The sequence below is a fragment of the Notechis scutatus genome, chromosome 6, assembly GCF_049901735.1.
Source record: "Notechis scutatus isolate UNSWTSFEM ecotype Mainland chromosome 6, rNotScu1.2, whole genome shotgun sequence".
NCBI classification, from domain to species: domain Eukaryota; kingdom Metazoa; phylum Chordata; class Lepidosauria; order Squamata; family Elapidae; genus Notechis; species Notechis scutatus.
The window spans coordinates 29,358,696-29,379,667 of NC_142014.1; the positions used below are offsets into that span (position 1 = coordinate 29,358,696).

At 39.8% G+C, this 20,972-nt stretch overlaps 1 protein-coding gene across 12 annotated transcripts in view; it reads right to left on the minus strand.

The window, feature by feature from the left end:
* Window positions 1–20,972, minus strand: part of MAGI2 (membrane associated guanylate kinase, WW and PDZ domain containing 2) — a 585,270-nt gene that overhangs the window by 231,465 nt on the left and 332,833 nt on the right. For all 12 annotated transcript variants that reach the window (XM_087967823.1, XM_087967826.1, XM_087967821.1 and 9 more), the window contains one exon: window positions 18,606–18,725. In XM_087967823.1, coding sequence (XP_087823949.1) covers window positions 18,606–18,725 — 120 coding nt within the window. The remainder of the gene's footprint in view (window positions 1–18,605; window positions 18,726–20,972) is intronic.

Consider the following 20,972-nt stretch of genomic DNA (forward strand, 5'->3'; position numbering starts at 1 on the left):
CCACGCCATGCCCACAGAACCATAAAAAAAATAGTAAAAAAATTTGAATCCCATCACTGATTGGCTTATTTTGAGAAGTTGTGGGTGCTCCAACACTGGATATTTTAACGAAAAGAATGGACATTTTGTCTGGAATAGTTTAGGGCCTCCTTGAGTAGTGCAGTGACCTAGAGCTCTCACCTCACCATCAGGAGATAGCAGCAGATATTTCTCTCTCTGGGCATAATGAGTAATTATCTGTTGTGAACTCTGCATTGGCGACAGGAAGGGCATCTGGCCAGTAAACACTCAGCTCCATTCAGTTGCCCCGACTTCAGCCCGATGTAAGGGATTACAGGATCATTAAAAGACCCCATAAAAGGTTTAGGGTCTCCTTCAGCAGGCATTGGAGTAGAAGACCTGCAAGATCCCTCCCAACTCTAGCTGGCCAGGTTAGGATCATGTTGCAGAAGAGTTGAAGTAGAATGCAGAGGTACTCCAATCAACAGAATGCCCCAAAGTACTCCAATTCCCATCCACTGTTGTAACATCCAACAAGTCTTGGCTAGCCCAAGCCTGATACTTTTTCTCACATTCTTGGCTCTGTTTGTGGGATATTCGTAGACATCTCCATTTGGTATGTTTAGGTTTTTTTCCACAGCCTTTTTTCTTCATTCTGTGTCTTGCATTGAGTGAGGCTCCAGAACCCCATCTTTTATATAGATCCTGTCCTACCTTCTCAGGCATATGTGATATAAGGTGCCAAGCTCTTATAGAGCAACTACATAACTACAAATTAGTGTATAGTAACTACAAATTAACATGGTTAATAATATCAAAACATCTGGGAGACTCAGATGGATCAATGGTTATAGATCATTACATTAAATCAATGTTTATGGATCAATGCTTGAACAAGCTAAAATAATTCCCTATCTTCCTCCTACGGTTCCTTATTTCCTAGTGACTGATCACTCAAGAGCAGAGAGAGAGAGAAAAAAAGGCCACTGCTAATATCTCTTAAACAATTACATGGTCAATATATGGGTTCATGACTTTGTGAGTGTATATTTGCAACCCTTTGTCCCAAAGATGCTTTTTCAAAAGGCAACTGGGCTTTCTTCGTTTTTCCTTGAAGAGGTTTTGCATCTCATCCAAAAAGCTTCTTCAGTTCTTCGGCTGACTTCAGTCAACCCAGAACCGAAGAAGCTTCTTGGATGAACAGAGTAGAATAGGAGTTGGAAAGAATTTTAGAAGTCTTCTAGTCCAGGTCAAGCAGGAGAACCTACACTATTTCAGATAAGTGGCTGTCCAGTCACTTAAAACCTCCAGTAATGGAGCGCCCAGGCTTTCTGGAGGCAAGCTGTTTCACTGGTTAATTGTCCTCACTGTTAGGAAATTTCTCCTTAATCCCAGGTTGCTTCTCTGATTAGTTTACAACTATTGTTTCTTGTCCTGACCTCTGGTGTTTTGGAGATAGTGGTGGGATTCTAATTTTTTTACTGCTGGTTCTGTGGCTTAGTGGGCGTGGCGTGGCTTGGTGGGTGTGGCTTGTTGGGTGTGGCTTGGTAAGTGTGGCAGGGGAAGGTTACTGTAAAATCTCCATTCCCTCCCCACTCCTGGGGGAAGGATACTGCAAAATCCCATTCCGTCCACACCCCACTAACCTGCTTTTCAGCTCCGTTCTCCTGTGCAGGGCAACGAAAGGAGACCCAGCCAATAAGCTGGGATTCAATGGGAGGCAGAGAATAGATGGGGGCGGGGCCAGTCAGAGGCGTTATTTGCCGGTTCTCTGAACTACTCAAAATTTTCGCTACTGGTTCTCCAGAACTGGTCAGAACCTGTTGAAGACGACCTCTGTTTGAAGAATAATGTGACCCCCTCTTCTTTGTGGCAGCCCCTCAATTACCACAATACAGTTAAGAAAAACCAAGACAGTGCAGTTGCCTTTTTAAAAAGAACCTTTGGGAACAACCAAGACCTGCATGACAGAATCTCTGTAGACATTTGCAAACCTAGGATAAAATTTTTGTGCCACTACCTAGAAGGAAAGAGAGAGTGGGAGAAAACACATTTCCCTTAAAATAGAGTTGGTAAAGAGAAGTGTTATTCATGACTTCTCGGAACTTTTCTATCAGGAAAACAGTACCAACGGAAAGGAAGTGACCCTTCCACCCCCAAATTGTGGTTACTGAAAATAAAATAAAATAAAAAAGGGAGATCATTATATAAGATAATAATGGAACCAGACTTTAAAACCCATTGAAAGAAAGATACTGGGATAAGTGAGTGACACATCAACAGATGGCCATTTTCTCACATGGCATTACTTAGAAGTTATTTCACCAACAAGAAAAGGTGCTTTGTAGCAACAAAATAGATTGTGTTAAAAGTGTGGATGTAATGTAGCTTCCTTTCCTTATTTAACGCGACTCCTTTTTGTGGTTCATGTCACGCCATGAAACGTTCAGCTTCTAAAAAGATCCTTTATAAGCCTAGTCCTAAACTAAACACTGCTAACAAACATTCTGTAAGGTGAAGTCCCTGAAAGGGCATTCAGAAATATAAACAGATTTTCCTCGGGTGCTGTATGTTCATCTCTTCAGAATGATAGTTGTTTTCCTGCCCCGTTTGAGACTGATGGACAAAATTGTGGTTGTCATGGAACTGGCAGCCCTTCTGATCAGGAACAGGTTAGGAAAGAATATTGTTCTGACCTGACTCTCAGACACGACAAACCCTCTGTAGTTAACTAAATGTTCCCTTTATTAGGAGCGCCAGCAGCCCCGGCAAAAAGTATATATCTCTCTCACAGCAGGCTAATAAGTCTGTCTGGCAGGGAGATTAATAGTTATCTGCCACACCTATTCATCTCTGCCCCCTGTCTTTTATCCACAGAGCTCAGGTGGGGCTTTGCTAGCAGCGGTGGCTCTTCTGTCCCAAGGACTGGCCCATAGATTTCCACTGCTCTCCTCTCCTCTCTCTTTCTGCGTGTCAGGCACTGGATCCAGCTGTTCCTCCTCTTCCTCATCAGCCACCTCCAGACCTGGGGGCTGTATGATTCTCCATCTAAGGGCTGATGGACAGCCCAAGGTCTGCCTCTGCTTCTCTCTCTGCCAGCTCCATTTCCTCTCCCCACTTGGAGCTCCCAGGTTGCCTTGACGCTGACCCTGACTCCCACTCTGCCTCCTCATCTGATTCGGCTACCAGAGGGCCACAACAGATATACATAATGTCAAGCAACAGAAGTCCTTTCTAAAAGGACTCAGAAGGTGCCTCCTTGAGGAATTGACCAAGTAGAAGAGAAACAATGAAAAGAAGCTTCGTATAAATTTACATTTTAATGGCAAGAGTTTGTTTTTTTGTTGTTGTTGTTCAGTCATTTAGTCATGTCCAAGTCTTTGGGACCCCCCATGGACCACAGCATACCAGGCTCCCCTGTTCTCCATTGTCTGCCCAAATTCATGTTCATTGCATCAATGATGCTATTTAACCATCTCCTCGTTTACCGTCCCTTTCTCCTTTGGCCTTCCATCCTTCCCAACATCAGGGTCTTCTCCAAGGAGTTTGATCTTCTTGCAGTCCAAGGGACTCTCCAGAGTCTTTCCCAGCACTGGATAAATAGAGTGGTGTCTCCCAAAGTGGGTACCTTTCTGATGTCTAGATGTTGATCCCCAGAATCCAGAGTCAGCTTGGCCATTGAGTATTCTGGAACCCCACCTAAACAGAGAGTTGTATTGGTGCAGTGGAAGATTTGCAAGGATTTAGGGGTCTAAACCCACTTTTCCCTTTGGCATATCTGCGCAGAAAGGGAGTGGTGTGGTGGCCTAGAGGTGGAGCTCTCGCCTCATAATCAGGAGGCTATGAGTTCGGTCCTAGGTAGAGGCAGATATTTCTCTCTCTGGGCACAATGAGAATATATCTGCTGAACAAAACTCCACACTGGTGACAGGAAGGGCATCTGGCCAGTCAACACTCAGCTCCATTCAGTTGCCCAGACTCCACCTGCCAGGGATTATGGGATCGTTAAAAGAGGATGATGATGATATCTGTGCAGAAAGGGTTATTTAGACAGAGGAGGCACTGATAAGAAAGGTTATCTAGAAGAGCTTTGCAGATTGCACCACTGTTCTTGCTAATCTCTCTTGCCTGCTTCTTATCTGTATTCTGATTTCTAATCATTATGATAAAGAGGATAACACCAGCTCTTCCCCTTCTAACAACTGCCAAAGGGAAATGGACAATATCTAGCTATGAGCAGTGTTCTCCTAAACATATGGTCACTTCCCAAGGTATTGACCAGATACCTTATCACACCATTCCCCAGGATGCTGTCAGCTGGAGACCCCATCTTCCTTAAAAAATAGTCTTGGTAGGTATTCCATTGTCTGAAATGATGATAAGTCCCTGATAAGATGCATTACTGTGTCACATCCCGGTGTTATAGTTTATATCCTGTCTCATAAAAGAGTATAAAAAGTGTTCCTCAGAACACTTGTAAGCCACCTTGAGTTGCCATGTGTGAGTAGGTGGCAATATAAAATTTCTGAATGAATGAATGAATAAATAAATGAATAAATAAATAAAACAGAACTCCTGGAGGGTACAGCACAATTACCAGTTTCAAGGGATTCTCCCCAATTTTTGAAGTTCCTGGCATGCCGAATGGATTGGTATTTCTTCCTTTATAAACCCTTAATATTTATTAAATAAAATCCACTTTAGCAGTTCATCCAGGTTTGAACCTACTACCTTCATGTCTGTTAGTCATGAAAGATGTAAAGGTCCAATTTGATTGCTTATTGTATTCTGTGACTATCATTAAGTGTTGTACCTTATGATTCTCGACTCTTGATCAATGTATCTTTTCGTTTATGTACACTGAGAAAATTTGCACCAAAGAAAAATTCCTTGTGTGTCCAATCACACTTGGCCAATAAAGAATTCTATTCTATTCTATTCTATTCTATTCTATTCTATTCTATTCTATTCTATTCTATTCTATTCTATTCTATTCTGTTCTGTTCTGTTCTGTTCTGTTCTGTTCTGTTCTGTTCTGTTCTGTTCTATTCTATTAAAGGTGATTTATTGCTAAAATTTTATGCACAGAAATCTTCACAAATAATGGGTAGAGTTAGATAAACGTCATTCGAGCGGGTGGGATGCCTGCCTTTTTTTTACTTGTGGTTATGTAGAGATTCTAGGCTGATCTCTCTTTTAACTCCACCCCCATTTCTTTTTCTACAATATCCTAAAGAACCGATCGGCCCTAACTGTCCACAGGGGTGCCAACACAAGAGAACCATGGTTTAATATAGTTGGGCAAATCTCTGTTTCACACATTAGCAAGAATGATGATCAAACTGTGAAAGTCTGTGAAGAACTACAGGCCACTTCTACCAATGCCAAAACAACTCCATCTTTTTGAGAAACAACAAGTAAATAAAGTGGGAAGAAATGCCAACACTCTTATAAATCTTTTAATCTTCCAAATGAATATAATCGTGTTAGTTAACGAGAAAGAACAGTTGGGGCCAAAACAATAAATACATGAATCCTGAACCAATGAAGAAAGTACAACAAAACCAAACCAAACCTCAACTAACTTTTTGAAGAACCTCAATTGCTTTTGAACTTTCATTTTACCTTGGAATGCAGAGTTGCTAAATTGGAGCTCGGAATTAGCCAATGTATTTCTGCATGCAACACAATTGATTCCCTTCAGGTCAATAGAGCATTACATTTTAATGTGACTGTTTAGCTAAAAGGAATACTGTACTGTTTTTAGTAATCCTCATAATTAAGGTATTTGTATGCTGCTGCCATACATTTCCTGATCAAAATATTCATGAATAGGGCTTAAGTGGTGACTGCCTCTAATTTAAGACTACTTGAATCTTGAAGGCACATTTTCAAACTTCACGGAATACTAATTCAATGTTTATATCTTGGCATTCAAGTTATTAATTTTTGCAATTTATTTTCTTACTTTCAGAAGGGAAAAAAAATATGTCACTTATTTAAAGAAGTTAGAAATCTGTAATAATTTCTGAAGAAGACACGTTTTACTCCATTAAAAATTATTACACAAGAAAATTCTAACTTTATGAGTAGAATCTTCTATAATAAAAAAAATATGGATGCAGTATTTTTTTGTAGATATGCTTACTATGAATAGTTTCAGTTTTTAAATATTTTCAAACAACTGGAAATATCTCAAAATAAATCTTCCTTTATTATCATTATTATTTATTGATTGATTAGCCTATGGGCCATAACAACGTACAAGGTTCTAACAGGTGTCACCAATAAAACCCTATACAAACAAATTTAAAATAAGAGTAGGGTAAAATACAACTAGAAATATCTGAAAAAAGGCACACTGGAGATTTTCAAAGTAGACTGACTGGGATGGTACAAGGTCTCCTGTGTTGAGCCGGGGGTTGGACTAAAAGATCTTTGAGGTCTCTTCCAGCCCTACAATTCTATGTTCTAAAATTGAAAGTACGCCATATATGAAAATGTGCAGCAGATTATGCAACCAAACAAACAATTAAATAAAGATCACAGCTAAATAAGATCCACAAACAAACAAGCCTCTATAGCAGGGGTGTCCAACCTTGGCAACTTTAAGACTTGTGGACTTCAACTCCCAGAATTCCTCAGCCGTCTTAAAGTTGCCAAGGTTGGACACCCCTGCTCTATAGAATCATTTAAGACAGAGGATAACGTTCAATACAGGCAATATTAAGACAAGAAAAAGAACAAGAAAAAGTGACCCTGCAGATGATTATGCAAGGAATTCAAAATATTCAAACAAGATCAGAGAATATTGACATTAGAAGGACATGATCTGTTGTTGGGGTGGCATGCTTTTTTATGGTGTAAAGGAACTAAAACACAGGGGTACTTTAGAAGACATTATATACGGGAGTCTCTGTGGTTAAACTGGGAGAAAATTAAAAGACAATGTTATTTGAAAATTCCAGTCTGGCTATCGACTATTGAAGCATTTTCTTATCCTATAATATACAAAAAAGGAACAAACAGATATGGTGAAATTGAATGAAAAGGGTGAACTTAAATCTATACAAAAACTAGAGGAACAAGGTATAAAGATAAATTGGTTTTCATATGCGCAAATACATTCAAGGTATGATAAAGATTCTAAAACAGAAGGTTTCTATGATAAATTGACTGACTTAGATAAGATTTTGACAGGTACTGATGAAAAGGTGATTAAAAAATTGTATGGATATTTATTAGAAATTAAACTAGAAGAAGAACAAGTTAAAGAAACTATGATTGCTTGGGGGAAGAATTTTGGATATGGTCTAGAGATCTATGATCTAGAGAAATGGCAAAAATTGTGGTCTCAAAATTATAAAATGACAATGTCAACAGCATATAAAGAAAATTTGTATAAGATGTTTTACAGGTGGCATTTCCCCCCGACAAGAATAGCAAGAATGTTCAAGAATAAATCCGAAAAATGTTGGAAATGTCATCAGACACCTGGCTCATGTTACCATATGTGGTGGACATATGCAGATGCTAAAAAATATTGGACTAAAATCCACACGTGGTTGGAAAAAATGACAAAAAAAGCATATAGATTTGAAACCAGAGATATTTTTATTGGGAATTTTACCTGAAATATACAGTAAAGACTTGAAATACCTGATTGTAAATGTATTAACAGCGGCTAGGATTGTATTTGCTAAAAGCTGGAAAAATGAGAAAATACCATCACAGGAGGAAATCGTTAAGAAAATATTGGAATGTGCTGAAATGAGTAGATTGACATTTGAAATCAGAGAACAAGATGATAAACAATTTATATATATATATATATATATATATATATATATATATATATGATATATATATATATATATATATATATTAATATCTGGACATCGTATTCAGCGGTCACTCGCCATTTCAGCCAGCTGGTGTTGGCTTAGTGCCAGTGCAAGCACTGCTTGCACTGGCACTAAGCCAGCACCAGCCTGAAGATGGCGAGTGGGACCTCGCCAAACGCTGCCTAGATACTTTGAATCTACGCGGAGAAAACCCAATAACCAAAGATCCACATACAAATACCGAGAACCTCAGAAAACAAATATATATATATATATATATATATATATATATATATATATATATATATATATATATATATATATATATATATATATATATATATATATATATATATATATATAAAAAAGGTTTTTTTTCCATGGACTGGAGAGGGTGTGGTTTTGTGGGCTGCCAGCATCCCACAGATGGGGCTTTGTGTTGTGGCCTGTCGGCTGCTGGCCCCTCCAGCAGCTGAATCAGAGGAGGAGGAGGCATGGGCGTCAGGATCAGCATCAGGGCAAACTGGGAGCTCCGAGGGGAAAGAGGGAATGGAGCTGGTAGAGGGAGAGGGGAGGAGGGAGAGAGCCTGGGCCATCCATCAGCCCTCAGAAGGAGAGTCAACAACCCCCAGGTTTGGAGGTGGCTGATGAAGAAGAGGAGGAATAGCTGGGTCCAGTACCGGATGCACGGATGTGCAGAACACAGAGGAGAGGAGAGCAGTGGAAATCTATGGGCTGTTCCTTGGGATGGAAGAGTCACCACTGTTAGTGATACCCCACCCTAGCTCTGGGGATAAAAGGCAGGGGACAGAAATGAATTTGTGTGACAGACAACTATTCATCTTCTAGCTGGACAGACTTGTTTGTCTGCAAGAGACATTTTTGGCAGGGGCTGCCAGCATTCCTAATAAAGGAATCTTTTTAGTTCACATCAGAGGGTTTGTGGTGTTTAGAGAGCTGGGTCAGAACACTTTGCTTGTTTGCGTGGCCTGGTGCCATTCTACGGACCAGGGGTTGAGAACCCTTGATTTAAGAGACCAGAGTTGGTAAACATGATTTTTTGCTTTATTTGAATCCATATCCTCACATTTCTGCTTAACAACTATGTCCAAATTGAGATATCAGCTACAGTATTCTAAGCTAACATAGCCTTCTAGAGGTTTTTAAAACCACAATTCCATGAATTTCAGCCGGCAGTGCTAAGCAAAGGTTTCTAGAATATCTTTTGAATAGATTTTTTTTGGGGGGTATCATGGGATAATTACAGCAGCGAGTGCAGTGAAAGGTTATTCAGATATATCAAGAGATAGATGGAAAGTGGTTTGTTTACCCATAACATATTTACATACAAGAGATTTATTTACACATAATATAAACACTTTATCAGGCACTTGCAGCCAAATATGAAAAATAATTCCTAAAGCAATATTCTTTCTGTTATTGGCAAAATAATACTGTGAAAGCATTGTCTCTCTAAAAAAAAAGAACCCTTTTTTTTTTTGGACAACAAATATCCTGAGTGCCATTTCAACATAAAATCAAATCAGAATTACAGGAAGGATAATGTTTAAAAACAAGGCAATGTCACCACAGTAGCTATAATACTATCATCACGATGCAGGAATTCTGCAGACAGGAATCCATGTATTAATAAATACCAGGAACAACGTTGTGGCGTTGTGACTGTAAAAAAAGTCCTGTTTGACATTCATGTCTGGCTGCAAAGCATTCTCGGTCGTGAGAGGTTCACATTCAACAGAGAATACAAATAACGAGGCCACAGAAGCCTTAACCAGTTGATTGGCTTGTGGAAAATGATCCCTACACAAGATTGGTAGACCATAATGGACGGACGTGGAAGAAGCTAACCACCAGATTGCAACAGTATGAGCCAGTGGTTAGATAAGGAGACCGGAACTGAACACACTCAAAACCATAGAAATGGCAGTAGACTTTAGGGGAAACTCTCCCATCCTGCGACCTCTTACAATATTAGACAACACAGTATCAACAGTAGAGGCCTTCAAATTTCTAGGTTCTATTATATCTCAAGACCTAAAATGGTCACCTAACATCAAAAAAGCACAACAAAAAATGTTCTTTCTGTTCCAACTCAGAAAGCTCAAACTGCTCAAGGAGCTGCTGATCCAGTTCTGTGGAGGAATGATTGAGTCTGTTAGCTGCACTTCTATAACTCTCTGGTTTGGTTCTGTAACCCAGCAAGACAGAAACAGACTTCAGAGAGTAATTAGGACTGCAGAAAAAACAATTACTACCAACCTGCCTTCCATCTTGTACACTGCATGAGTCAAAAAGAGGGCTGTGAAAATATCTACAGACCCCTCACATCCTGGACATAAACTGTTTCAACTCCTTCCCTCAAAACAACGCTATAGAGCACTGCACACCAGAACAACTAGACACAAGGACAGTTTTTCCCCCAATGCCATCACTCTATTAAACAAATAATTCCCTCAACATTGTCCAACTACTTACTAAGTCTGCACTACTATTACTGCTAATCTTCTCATCACTCCTTATCACCCATCCCCTCCCACTTGTGACTGTATGACTGTCGCTTGTATCCTTACAATTTATATTGACTGTTTTCTAGTATGATTTGATTGCTTACTGAACCCTATGACTATCATTAAGTGCTGTACCTGATGATTCTTGACTCTTGATGAATGTATCTTTTCTTTTATGTACACTGAGAGCATTTGCACCAAGACAAATTCCTTGTGTGTCCAATCACACTTGGCCAATAAAGAATTCTATTCTATTCTATTCTATTCTATTCTATTCTATTCTATTCTATTCTATTCTATTCTATTCTATTCTATTCTATTCTATTCTATTCTATTCTATTCTGAACTGATTGTTAACCTCACATTACAAGGAATAACGACTTGTGTTAATTTTGCAGCTACTACATTTTTTGGCTGAGCGGGGACAAAAATAGCAGGAGAAATTAAGAAATTAATCAAGTTCCTTTGTGATGGGCTCTAGCACGAGCTCTCAAAAGCTTAGAAAAATAAACCTTTGGTCCCAGGGACTGACTCGGGTTGGATCCTGCAGGATTAGTAGAGATATCGGCATGTTTTCTCCTTTCATTATCCATTCAATTTTTCTTTCTTTCATTATTGGCTGCTACAGAGAAACATTTCTGAAGAAATCCTCTTTAATGAATGGAAGTTCAATACAGCTCTGCTGACCTTGGACAACAATAGGAAGTTTTAAACCCTTCTTCAAAAGAAATCCCATCAAAAGTGTTTAGTGAGCCACTATTGCAGAGAAAACTGGGAGATGATATTTAAAAATCAGCATTGAACTGCGTTTCTATTGCAGAGAGCCCTTGGTGCTCTATAAGCTGGATTGTTTTCTTGCAAACATTTTGTTAACAAAGTAGGTAACATTATCAGTGCAAGAGTAATAAAGGCTAGGCAATTTCAGTGCTAGGTAATTTTATTTGATAATGAAACTTTCGCAAGAAAACAACCAAGCTCAGACAGCAACAAGGACCCCAAGGGAAAACTACATTTGTCCTAAAGAGAGTCAAGATTTTACAACAGAAGCAGAAAATTGTTCAAATTACATAAACAATGTTCAAGTTATTGGCTGAATACAGTTCAAAAGGAAGCAGAATCTCAACTCCCCATCATCCAGACCTTGAAGCACAAATAGTCCAGGCATACAAGCTATTGTTTCCAGAACCAATGCTTCTTAGAGCGAAAATCCTTCAAGTGTTCAAACACCTCTGATGGCCTATCAAGTCCCTCACAAGAAGCAATTGAAAATCAGACTGCACTCCTGGGAAAGTGCCTTCTCTTGACAAAGCTGTCAATCTTCAGATAAACCATTTAGTCCCTGCATCTTTGCACATCTACCTATCCTAGCACTGAAAAGACTTGTATCTCAATCTGGGGTGTCCACGGGGTGGGGTTTGGAATATGTATTTATTTATAAAAGACTATAAAAAGACAAATTGAAAAATAATTAAAAATTTCAAAACTATGCCTTGTATACTGCATGAGTCAGAAAGAGTGAAAATGTGATGACCCGGGGCGTGACACAAAAATAACAAAGTCAAAAAAGTAGAATAAATTCCCTTTAATGCCTCCAACTCCAATTATTAATGCCTCCAATTATCCTTGGCTGGCGATCAAACTCTTCAAAAAACAGTCTACGAAGGAAAGAAATGCAGTCCGAACCCAAAGTAAAGATAATTAGAAATAAAAAAACCCAACACAAACCACACTGAAGTAAAACCCAGAAAAGCCTCGACAAAGATAACGCATGCTTTGCTTCTAGCAAGGAGCAGTGTGCAAACAGCCATCTTATATCCTGTTCTCCCAGCTGTAACTAATGAAAGGGATCAGGGCCCTTTCCTCTCCCGTAAGCCACATTGCTCCCTTCTCCATTCCTCCCTGCGTGCCCTAGGATGAAGAGGGGATAACTCTGGGTCTTCCTCTGAATGCCCAGCTGGACTGTGCCCTTCCCCCCTTTCTTCCACAGCCACCGGAGCCACACTCCCACTCCCTGTCAGCTGCTCAATCTCTCCCTCAGAATCACACTCCAACATGGGCATGACAGAAAATGGGAAAATATACAGACCCCTCACATCCTGAACATAAACTGTTTCAACCTCTTCCCTTGGGATAACACTATACTCAACACAACTAGATGCCAAAACTACTAGACACAAGGATAGTTCCCCCCCAATGCCATCCCTCTGCTAAACAACTAATTCCCACAACACTGTCAAACTACTTAATACTATAAACTCCTATAAAATCAACATGGCGGCCACAACTACAGGATGGAAGTCTTTGCCCTTTGTTACACATCATTGCACTTAACAATAGCAATAGCACTTAAACTTATATACTGCTTTACAGTCCTCTTTAAGCAGTTTACAGTGTCAGCATATTTCACTAAATGATCTGGGTCCTCATTTTACCCACCTCGGAAGGATGGAAGGCTGAGTCAACCTTGAGCCAGTCAGGATCAAACTCCTGGCAGTGGGCAGAGTTTGCCTGTAATGCTGCATTGAAACCACTGCGCTACCGCGGCTCTTATATCTCTGATGCATATAATGAAGGACTCTGATCACATGGTCACAGCTGCTACCTTCATTTTTGTGATGCCCCTTGAGAACATCCTTCCACTTGAAGTGGGACGTTCTTGAGCTAAAGTGACTTTCTCAGTCACGTCATTTAAACTCAGATGACAGGCTTAGCTATCTGTCCTTTCTAAGTTCTGAAACAAAGAAGACATGCTAAGAAAAGTCACAAAGAATGAGTCTTCTTGCTTTCTTAACATCTTCTGACTTAGTCCATGGTAGTGTTGACCTTGAGTGCACCATTTGCTGTGGTTAGCCAGCAGCAGGTGTGGACGGCTAAGGAGAGTGAGGACTCAGATAAGGGCCCAGGACCATTAGGGAGTGGACTGCTGCCTTCAGAGATTGTGTGGGCTGGCAGCAGTGATGAGGAGGTTCCCGAGGAGCCTGTGCCAAATGCTCGTGTGTGCAGGGCTGCTCGCAGGAAAGAGCAGCTGCAGTAGCATGGGCGACTTGGGAGTAAAGCTACAAGGTAATGGCCCCTCCTTCAAGAAGATAAAAGCCAGCTGTGACTCAGACATTTTTTGTAGGAAGCAAAGAGGTTTTGAAACTCGAGCCTCGTGGACATTGCAATATCTTAGTTGGTATTTGAAGACTCTTGTATTGTGAAATATTTCTTATCTGTTATTTTTGGGAGTCTCATACAATTTTGGCAAGGTTTGTGCTTATCAAAGTTAATGAGTTTGCAGCAGCCTTTCAACTGGGGATTCGTAAGAATCATTAAAAGGTTTCTGTTCCCTTTGTTTCATGTTTGTTTTATTGGAAAAGGGTTTGGGTCAGAACACCATTATAGATATTTTCTCACCCTTTTGGAGCGGGAGGGTGTTTTGAGATAGAAAAATGCAACAATGGCCTTTTTTTAGAGCTTTGAAAATAGCTCCTCCCCAGTTGATTGGATCATTGGCATTCATGTGAAACGCTTTGCATAGATGTCAGTTGAATCATAGGGCTAGAAGGTATCTTGGAGGTCTTCTAGTCCAACCTCCTGCCCAAGGCGGGAGACTTCATATCATCCTGGACACATGGTTATTTAATCTTTCATTGAAAACCTCTATCTACGGAACATCCACAACCTTGGGGGGCAAGCCATTCCATTGATTAATCGTTCTCACCAGTGATGCGATTCAAGTAATTTAACAACCAGTTCTCCCTAATGACTGGGTATGTGTGGCTGAGTGGGCGTGGGAGGGGCGGGGCCAGGCCAGACAGTGGTGGGATCAGCCAGTTCATCGAACTGTGCAAAAAGTTAACAACCGGTTCCATGGAACCAGTGCAAACCGGCTGAATTAACACCACTGGTTCTCAGCAATATCTGGAATTAGCACGGACTTCCTTGGATGAAACAAGGTTAACTGGAATCCTACAAAGATGGAGTTTCTGCTTGTGCAAAATCTATCACGTTTGGTGATGGCCCCATTTTGGCTCTGGGTTCCATCTATCCTGATAGAGCAGGTTCATGATTTGTGGATCAATGGCTTCTTTTTCTGGGTGTGGACATCTGAGCAGATGACTTACCTGGCAAACCAATTATGTTCATTGATTGGGCAAGATGTCATTGGGACCATCACCCATGCCCTGATTAGCCTGAGATTGAATTACTGCAATGGACTATACCTTTCCATATTGTCTTCAACTGGTACAGAATGGTTTACTATGCCACAGAAACATGGCCAATGCTAAAGTTTGTGTAGAGCTTTTTTTACTTCAAAGAACAGAGCAGAGGGGCTATTCATAGACCTCGGTTTTTAATTTGTTCATCTTCCAAGATTTTAGGGCAAAGCTACATGGTACATAAAAATTGAGTATAAGATTAATTAGAAGCTCTTTATATTCCTCAGGTGTTTTTTTGGAAAATAAATAATTTGCTGTAGGTTAACTGTAGGTGGAAGGAATTAATTGTTTTGTTTGTTAACTAATTTTTCTATGACCCTCGACTTTCTTGTCAGCTTCTGGAAGCAAAATATCAGTCTCAAATTGAAGATCTTATACTATTATTAATTTATATCATATTATTTCAGCAAAGACTGCCATATATATATATGGTGTGTGTGTGTGTATATATATATGTGTGTGTGTATATGTGCATATATGTATATATAGTATGTATGTATCTATGTATGCATATCTGTGTCTATCCATCATCTATTTATTCAACCTTCTATATCTATCCATCCATTTATCTATCATACTATTATCCATCCATCCATCCATCCATCCATCCATCCATCCATCCATCCATCCTTGCATTATCTATTTTTCCATAAATCTATTTTTGTTATCTATCTATCTATCTATCTATCTATCTATCTATCTATCTATCTATCTATCTATCTATCTATCTATCTATCTATCATCCCTCTATCATCTATCTATCTATCTATCTATCTATCTATCTATCTATCTATCTATCTATCTATCTACCTACCTACCTACCTACCTACTTATCCATTAGGCTACCATTCAGAGGTAGTCTTCTACTTGTAGAAGACTTCATTTAGTGACAATTCAGAGTTACAATGGCACTGAAAGAAGTGATTTACAACTGGTCCTCAGGCTTATAACCATCACAGCATCCTCACAGTCACATGATCAAAATGCAGATGGTTGGCAACTGGCATGAATATATGACTGTTGCAGTGTCCTTGGATCAAGTGATCTGCATTTGTGACTTTCCCAGCTGGCTTCCTACAAACAATGTCAATGGGAGAAGGCAGATTTTGTGATGTATACTTTATAAACTATACAGCGTATATGTGTATTTGTTTACTGTAGATGTATTATAAATCGCAGTGCGGACATAATAAATGCATCGATACATTTCATTTTTAGAGCAAATTAAATATGGCTTAAAGATTTATCAGTTTCAGCTCCTTTGGCTTGTTAATACAGCTTTATAGCTATCTATCAGTCTTCCACAAGCTGTTTGCCCTTCAAACAGTGATGGGAAAGTAAAGACCCCCATGAGAAAAAGTCTGATTGAATGAAACAGCCCATTTGCTATAATTTCAGTTGTAAACTTCCAAGGTAGAAATAATACGTAATGTACCACCTATATCCCAAGAGGCCTATAGAGATTCTCAGTCATCCAGGTCATGGTTGTCCCAAAGGTGCTTTTTCAGGAGGCAACTGGACTTTCTTCTTTTTTCTTTTGAAGATGTTTCAAAAGAAATCTGAGAATCTCTATAGACTTTTTAGCTATACAATTTGGGATGAACACCCTTCGAATAGGAGGAATAGGGAGTAAGAATGGATTTCCAGGAGAAAAAAATTGCAGACTACAGGAACCAGAAGCACCACTCAGGTGACCCTGAGGACACAGATAAACCTCCAAGTGTCCTCAACGACCCTCTAAAAGGATGCAAATGACCAGCTGTCTGCAAAGAATATCAATCCTTCCATTCCCCCACTGTCCTATCCGAGCTGAAGAAGCTTCTTGGATGAGAAGCGAAATGTCTTCAAAAGAAAAAACAAGAAAGTCCAGTTGCCTCCTGGAAAAAGCACCTTTGGGTATATCCCAGGAGCTAATAATCATCAATTTGAAGACTTTCCAAATTATTCCTTCAAAGACCAGTGAAGCCGCATTCCCATTCCATACTAGAGCTGAACAAAACATAAATAGCTCAAAAAGCATAATATGTATCATAAGTTTGTGTCAGGCGGGAAGAATCAGGGTTGTGCATTAAGTTCCAGTTAAGTTGATGTATTACTCATGCTTATACACAGGAATCTAGTTAACTAACAATCACCACTAAACTGGTGCCAGATTAAGAGTCAACAGAATTCAAGTGGACTTGGATCATGTATGGGAATGTAATGATTCCAGGCTGGTTCCTCTCTTGACTCCACCCTCAGGCTCTGTCCCTCCTTCTCCTACTGTTTATGATGCAGGAATCAGCAATTAAGAAAATCCCAGATGATGATCATGCAAAAACTGGTTTGTCCAAAGGGATCTTCCTTTATAAAACATTAATTTTAACACTATATGGTTAATATGTTTAAGTATTATTTTCTTAGTCAGCAATTCTAACTAATTCTGAAGACTTTATGCCTAATTCTACTCCGATTCCAGTGCAGCATGATATACTAATATCTCACAAATTCCACTTTTCTTAATGATTTTGATGAAGCTTGAAGAGATAGATCAAAAATAACCCTGGGGGCATCAGTAAACTGCCTGCCGAATACCTACCGTATTTCCCCAAAAATAAGACCCTGTCTTATAATTTTTTTGGCCACTGAAAAAGACATCAGGTCTTATTTTCGGGGGAAGTCATCCACTGGCTAACCTCACTTGCATGCATCTTCCCCAGCCTCCTTTTTGCTGTCAGAGGCCTTCCAGAATTTCTTCTGCAGCCGGCAAGGTTTTCCTGAAGGCCTCTACAGCTGATAACCCAATCTCTGGATCAATCCAGAGCTTTGTTATCAGCTCCAAATGCATTCAGGAAAGCCTTGCTAGCCTTGCTGGCTGCAGAAGAAATGGGTCTGCAAGGCAGGTGTCAGGGTGTGCTAAGCCTGGCTGCAACTGTCCAAAGATAAGTAGTAGGGCAGCTCCACCCTCCCATCCCTACCCAAGCTTAATTTTTACCCGTGCACTCTGGAGTGGGCGGGATCTTAATTAGGTCTTATTTTGAGGATAGGGCTTATATTGGACACACATGTAAAAATCAAGCTAGGGCTTACTTTTAGGATAGGTCTGTGTATCAGTGACATTTTCTTCTCAATCTATATCCCATTTCTTAGGTGGTAGGTTTGTTTTTTTTCTATTTTTCATTCAGTTTGGGGGAAAAACATGTTAAAAGACTCTTCTTCTCTTACTTTAAAAGTGCTGAATGGGCTTTCGAAGTACATTAATTTGTGTGAGACAATTAATAATGGGAGATAAGATGCGTGTGAGTGCATTGTGAGGTTGGCATGTCCATCCATTAGAGCCTCTGTCGGGAAGACTCTGCTGAATAAGGAATCTAGTTCACTATACAAAAATATATTTCCACTTGAAACTAATTTCAATCCAGTACAGATCAGGAAGGGGTTCAATGGACACCGTAACTTTGCCAAGCGGTGGATTAATTCATCTCACTATTCATTCTTCTTATTGAGCTGTGTGATGGAGGATTTTAATTACGTGTGCCTATTTGTGTTTCTCACTGAAGAAAGCAATTATATTGGGAAGAGTTAATGATACAAGGAAACCAGGCCATAGAAGAATGTGGTAGCTGGACACCATCAAAACTGACTCCACCAAGAACAAGAAAAACCAGTGCAAGATTGGAAGAAGTGGAGATGTGATCTGGCCCATAGAATTACCAAGGATGATTCACTCTTCATTCATCCATGACGACTACTACTACTACTACTACTACTACTACTACTACTACTACTACTACTACTACTTGATGAGAAGCTAAACTTTCTCCTCCTCCTCCTCCTCCTCCTCCTCCTCCTCCCCCCATCCTCCTTCTCATTCTTCTTCTTCTGTGTTTCACACTTTACTAAGGAAAGGAATTACCAAAACTTCCCTCTATTCTAAATGTAAGAAAACACATATTGTGATGCATTCTAATGTGATGTCCTAATGCAAATCCCCAAAACAGGAGAAACATCACAGAATTGCAAGGTAGGTTTTGCAGGAAGACTGAGCTTACCTTCATAGGTTCCACTTTCTAGAAGAGCACCACTTTTCTCTAGTTCCATAAAATCTTCAACAGTGATGAAAATATAATCCACACCAGGGACTTCCCCCTCCTTATGAGGCCTTGTAGTGCCTATTTTGAAAAAGAAAGAAAGAGAAATCGCATGGGTTATGTGCAACAAAGAGCAGAAGATCACAAAAACTGAAAGACCAAGTCCACATGTGCAGGTCCAATTAAATTGATTTATTGCTAAACACTGAAGCAGAGGTGGTCTTCAGCAGGTTCTAACCAGTTCTGGAGAACCGGTAAGGGAAATTTTGAGTAGTTTGGAGAACCGGCAAATACCACCTCTAACTAGCCCTGCCCCCATCTCTTCTCTGCCTCCTGAGTCCCAGTTGATTGGTTGGTTTTTCTTTTGTTGCTCTGCATAGGAGAACAGAGCTGGAAAGCAAGTTAGTGGGGTGGAGAGGGAATGGGGATTTTGCAGTAACCTTCCCCTGCCATGCCTAAGCCATGCCCACCAAGCCATGCCACACCCACCAAGTCATGCCACACCCACCAAGCCACACCCACAGAACCAGTAGTAAAAATGTTTGAACCCCATCACTGCACTGGAGGTCCAATTAAACTGATTTATTGCTAACTGTCTTCTCAACCAATGATTAGCATCTGCTTAGAGTTAGATAAGGGTCAGTGGCACTCAAGTGGGAACTGGAATAAGTTCACTTGTGGCTACGTAGGGATTCTAGGCTGATGCCTCTTTTTACTCCACCCCAGATTTGCTTCCTCCACATCAGACTCCCAAATGATTTGCACAAAGTTCAGTTCATTCCACAATGTCATCACAACTGGGTTCCCAACTAACACAATTCCTCAGTGCAGCTTTCTAACCAAGGAGCTCTAACTATGGGTGTGTGTTTTATTTCTTTCTCCTGTGTTGAAAAAGTGCTAGAAGGAAGCCACTCATTAGGAAGAAATTAAAAAAAATTCTTAACAGCAGCAAACAAGAAATAAATTTTTCGGTACTTCTGGAAAAATCCTGTGTTCAGTGAGATTTTTCACTGTTCTTCACTGATAAATTATTATTTTTTGTATTCCTTATTGCAAAACTAATGACCAGTCAGAGATATGATCAAAAGAAAAGCTGAGTGAATCATCAACAAGAGGACCAAATTAAAAACAAAACAAAACAAGAGGCACCAAATAAATCAGGAAAGATTCTATTCAGGACTTTAAAGAAGATTTGGTTACTTGACACTCAAACTAGATTTTTGCTGAGGGTCAAGGAACAAAATGGCAAAAGAGATGATTACTTTTATTTGTCACTGCTTGTTGGAGCTTAACCTGATTCACTTCTAAGTAATGACGCTCTTTCTCCCTCCAAAGCTTTTTGTAGCCATTTTTTTAATGAGCAAAAAAGAAAAAAAAATTCTGAGAAGGGGAATCATTACAGAATAAGGCATTTCTTTAGGCAGAAATTCATTCCCCTTCATGGCTGGAGTGCAATCTTTATCAAACCAGAGTTTAGAGTGCTTAGAATGCAGGATTCTCACGGTGTCTCTTTGGGGGGAAAATGAAGAAGTAAAGGATGGAGCTTGCAAAAATTCTAGCAACTATTTCTTGTCTAGCAATCAATATACATGAAGGCAGAGATTTTTTTTCCAACTGTCCCTCTCTAAACAGATAAAATGTTGAACAGAACAGAATAGAATTCTTTATTGGGTAAGTGTGGTTGGACACACAAGGAATTTGTCTTGGTGCAAATGCTCTCAGTGTACATAAAAGAAAAGATACATTTGTCAAGAATCATAAGGTACAACACTTAGTCATAAGGTACAGTAAGCAATCAAATCATACTAGGAAACAGTCAATATAAATCATAAGGATACAAGCGACAAGGTTACAGTCATACAGTCACAAGTGGGAGGGGATGGGTGATAAGGAGTGATGGCAAGATTAACAGTAATAGTAGTGCAGACTTTGTAATAGTTGAACAGGGCTGAGGGAATTATTTGTTTAGCAGAGTGATGGCGTTCGGTAAAAAATTGTCCTTGTGTCTAGTTGTTCTGGTGTGCAGTGCTCTATAGCGTTGTTTTGAGGGAAGGAGTTGAAACAGTTTATGTCCAGGGTGTGAGGGGTCTGTAGATATTTTCACAGCTCTCTTTTTGACTCGTGCAGGATACAGGTCCTCCATGAAAGGGAGGTTGGTAGCCATTGTTTTTTCTGCAATCCTAATTACTCTCTGAAGTCTGTGTCTGTCCTATTGGGTTGCAGAGCCAAACCAGACAGTTATAGAGGTGCAGATGACAGACTCAATCATTCCTCTGTAGAAACTGGATCATCAGCTCCTTGGGCAGTTTGAGCTTTCTGAGTTGGAGC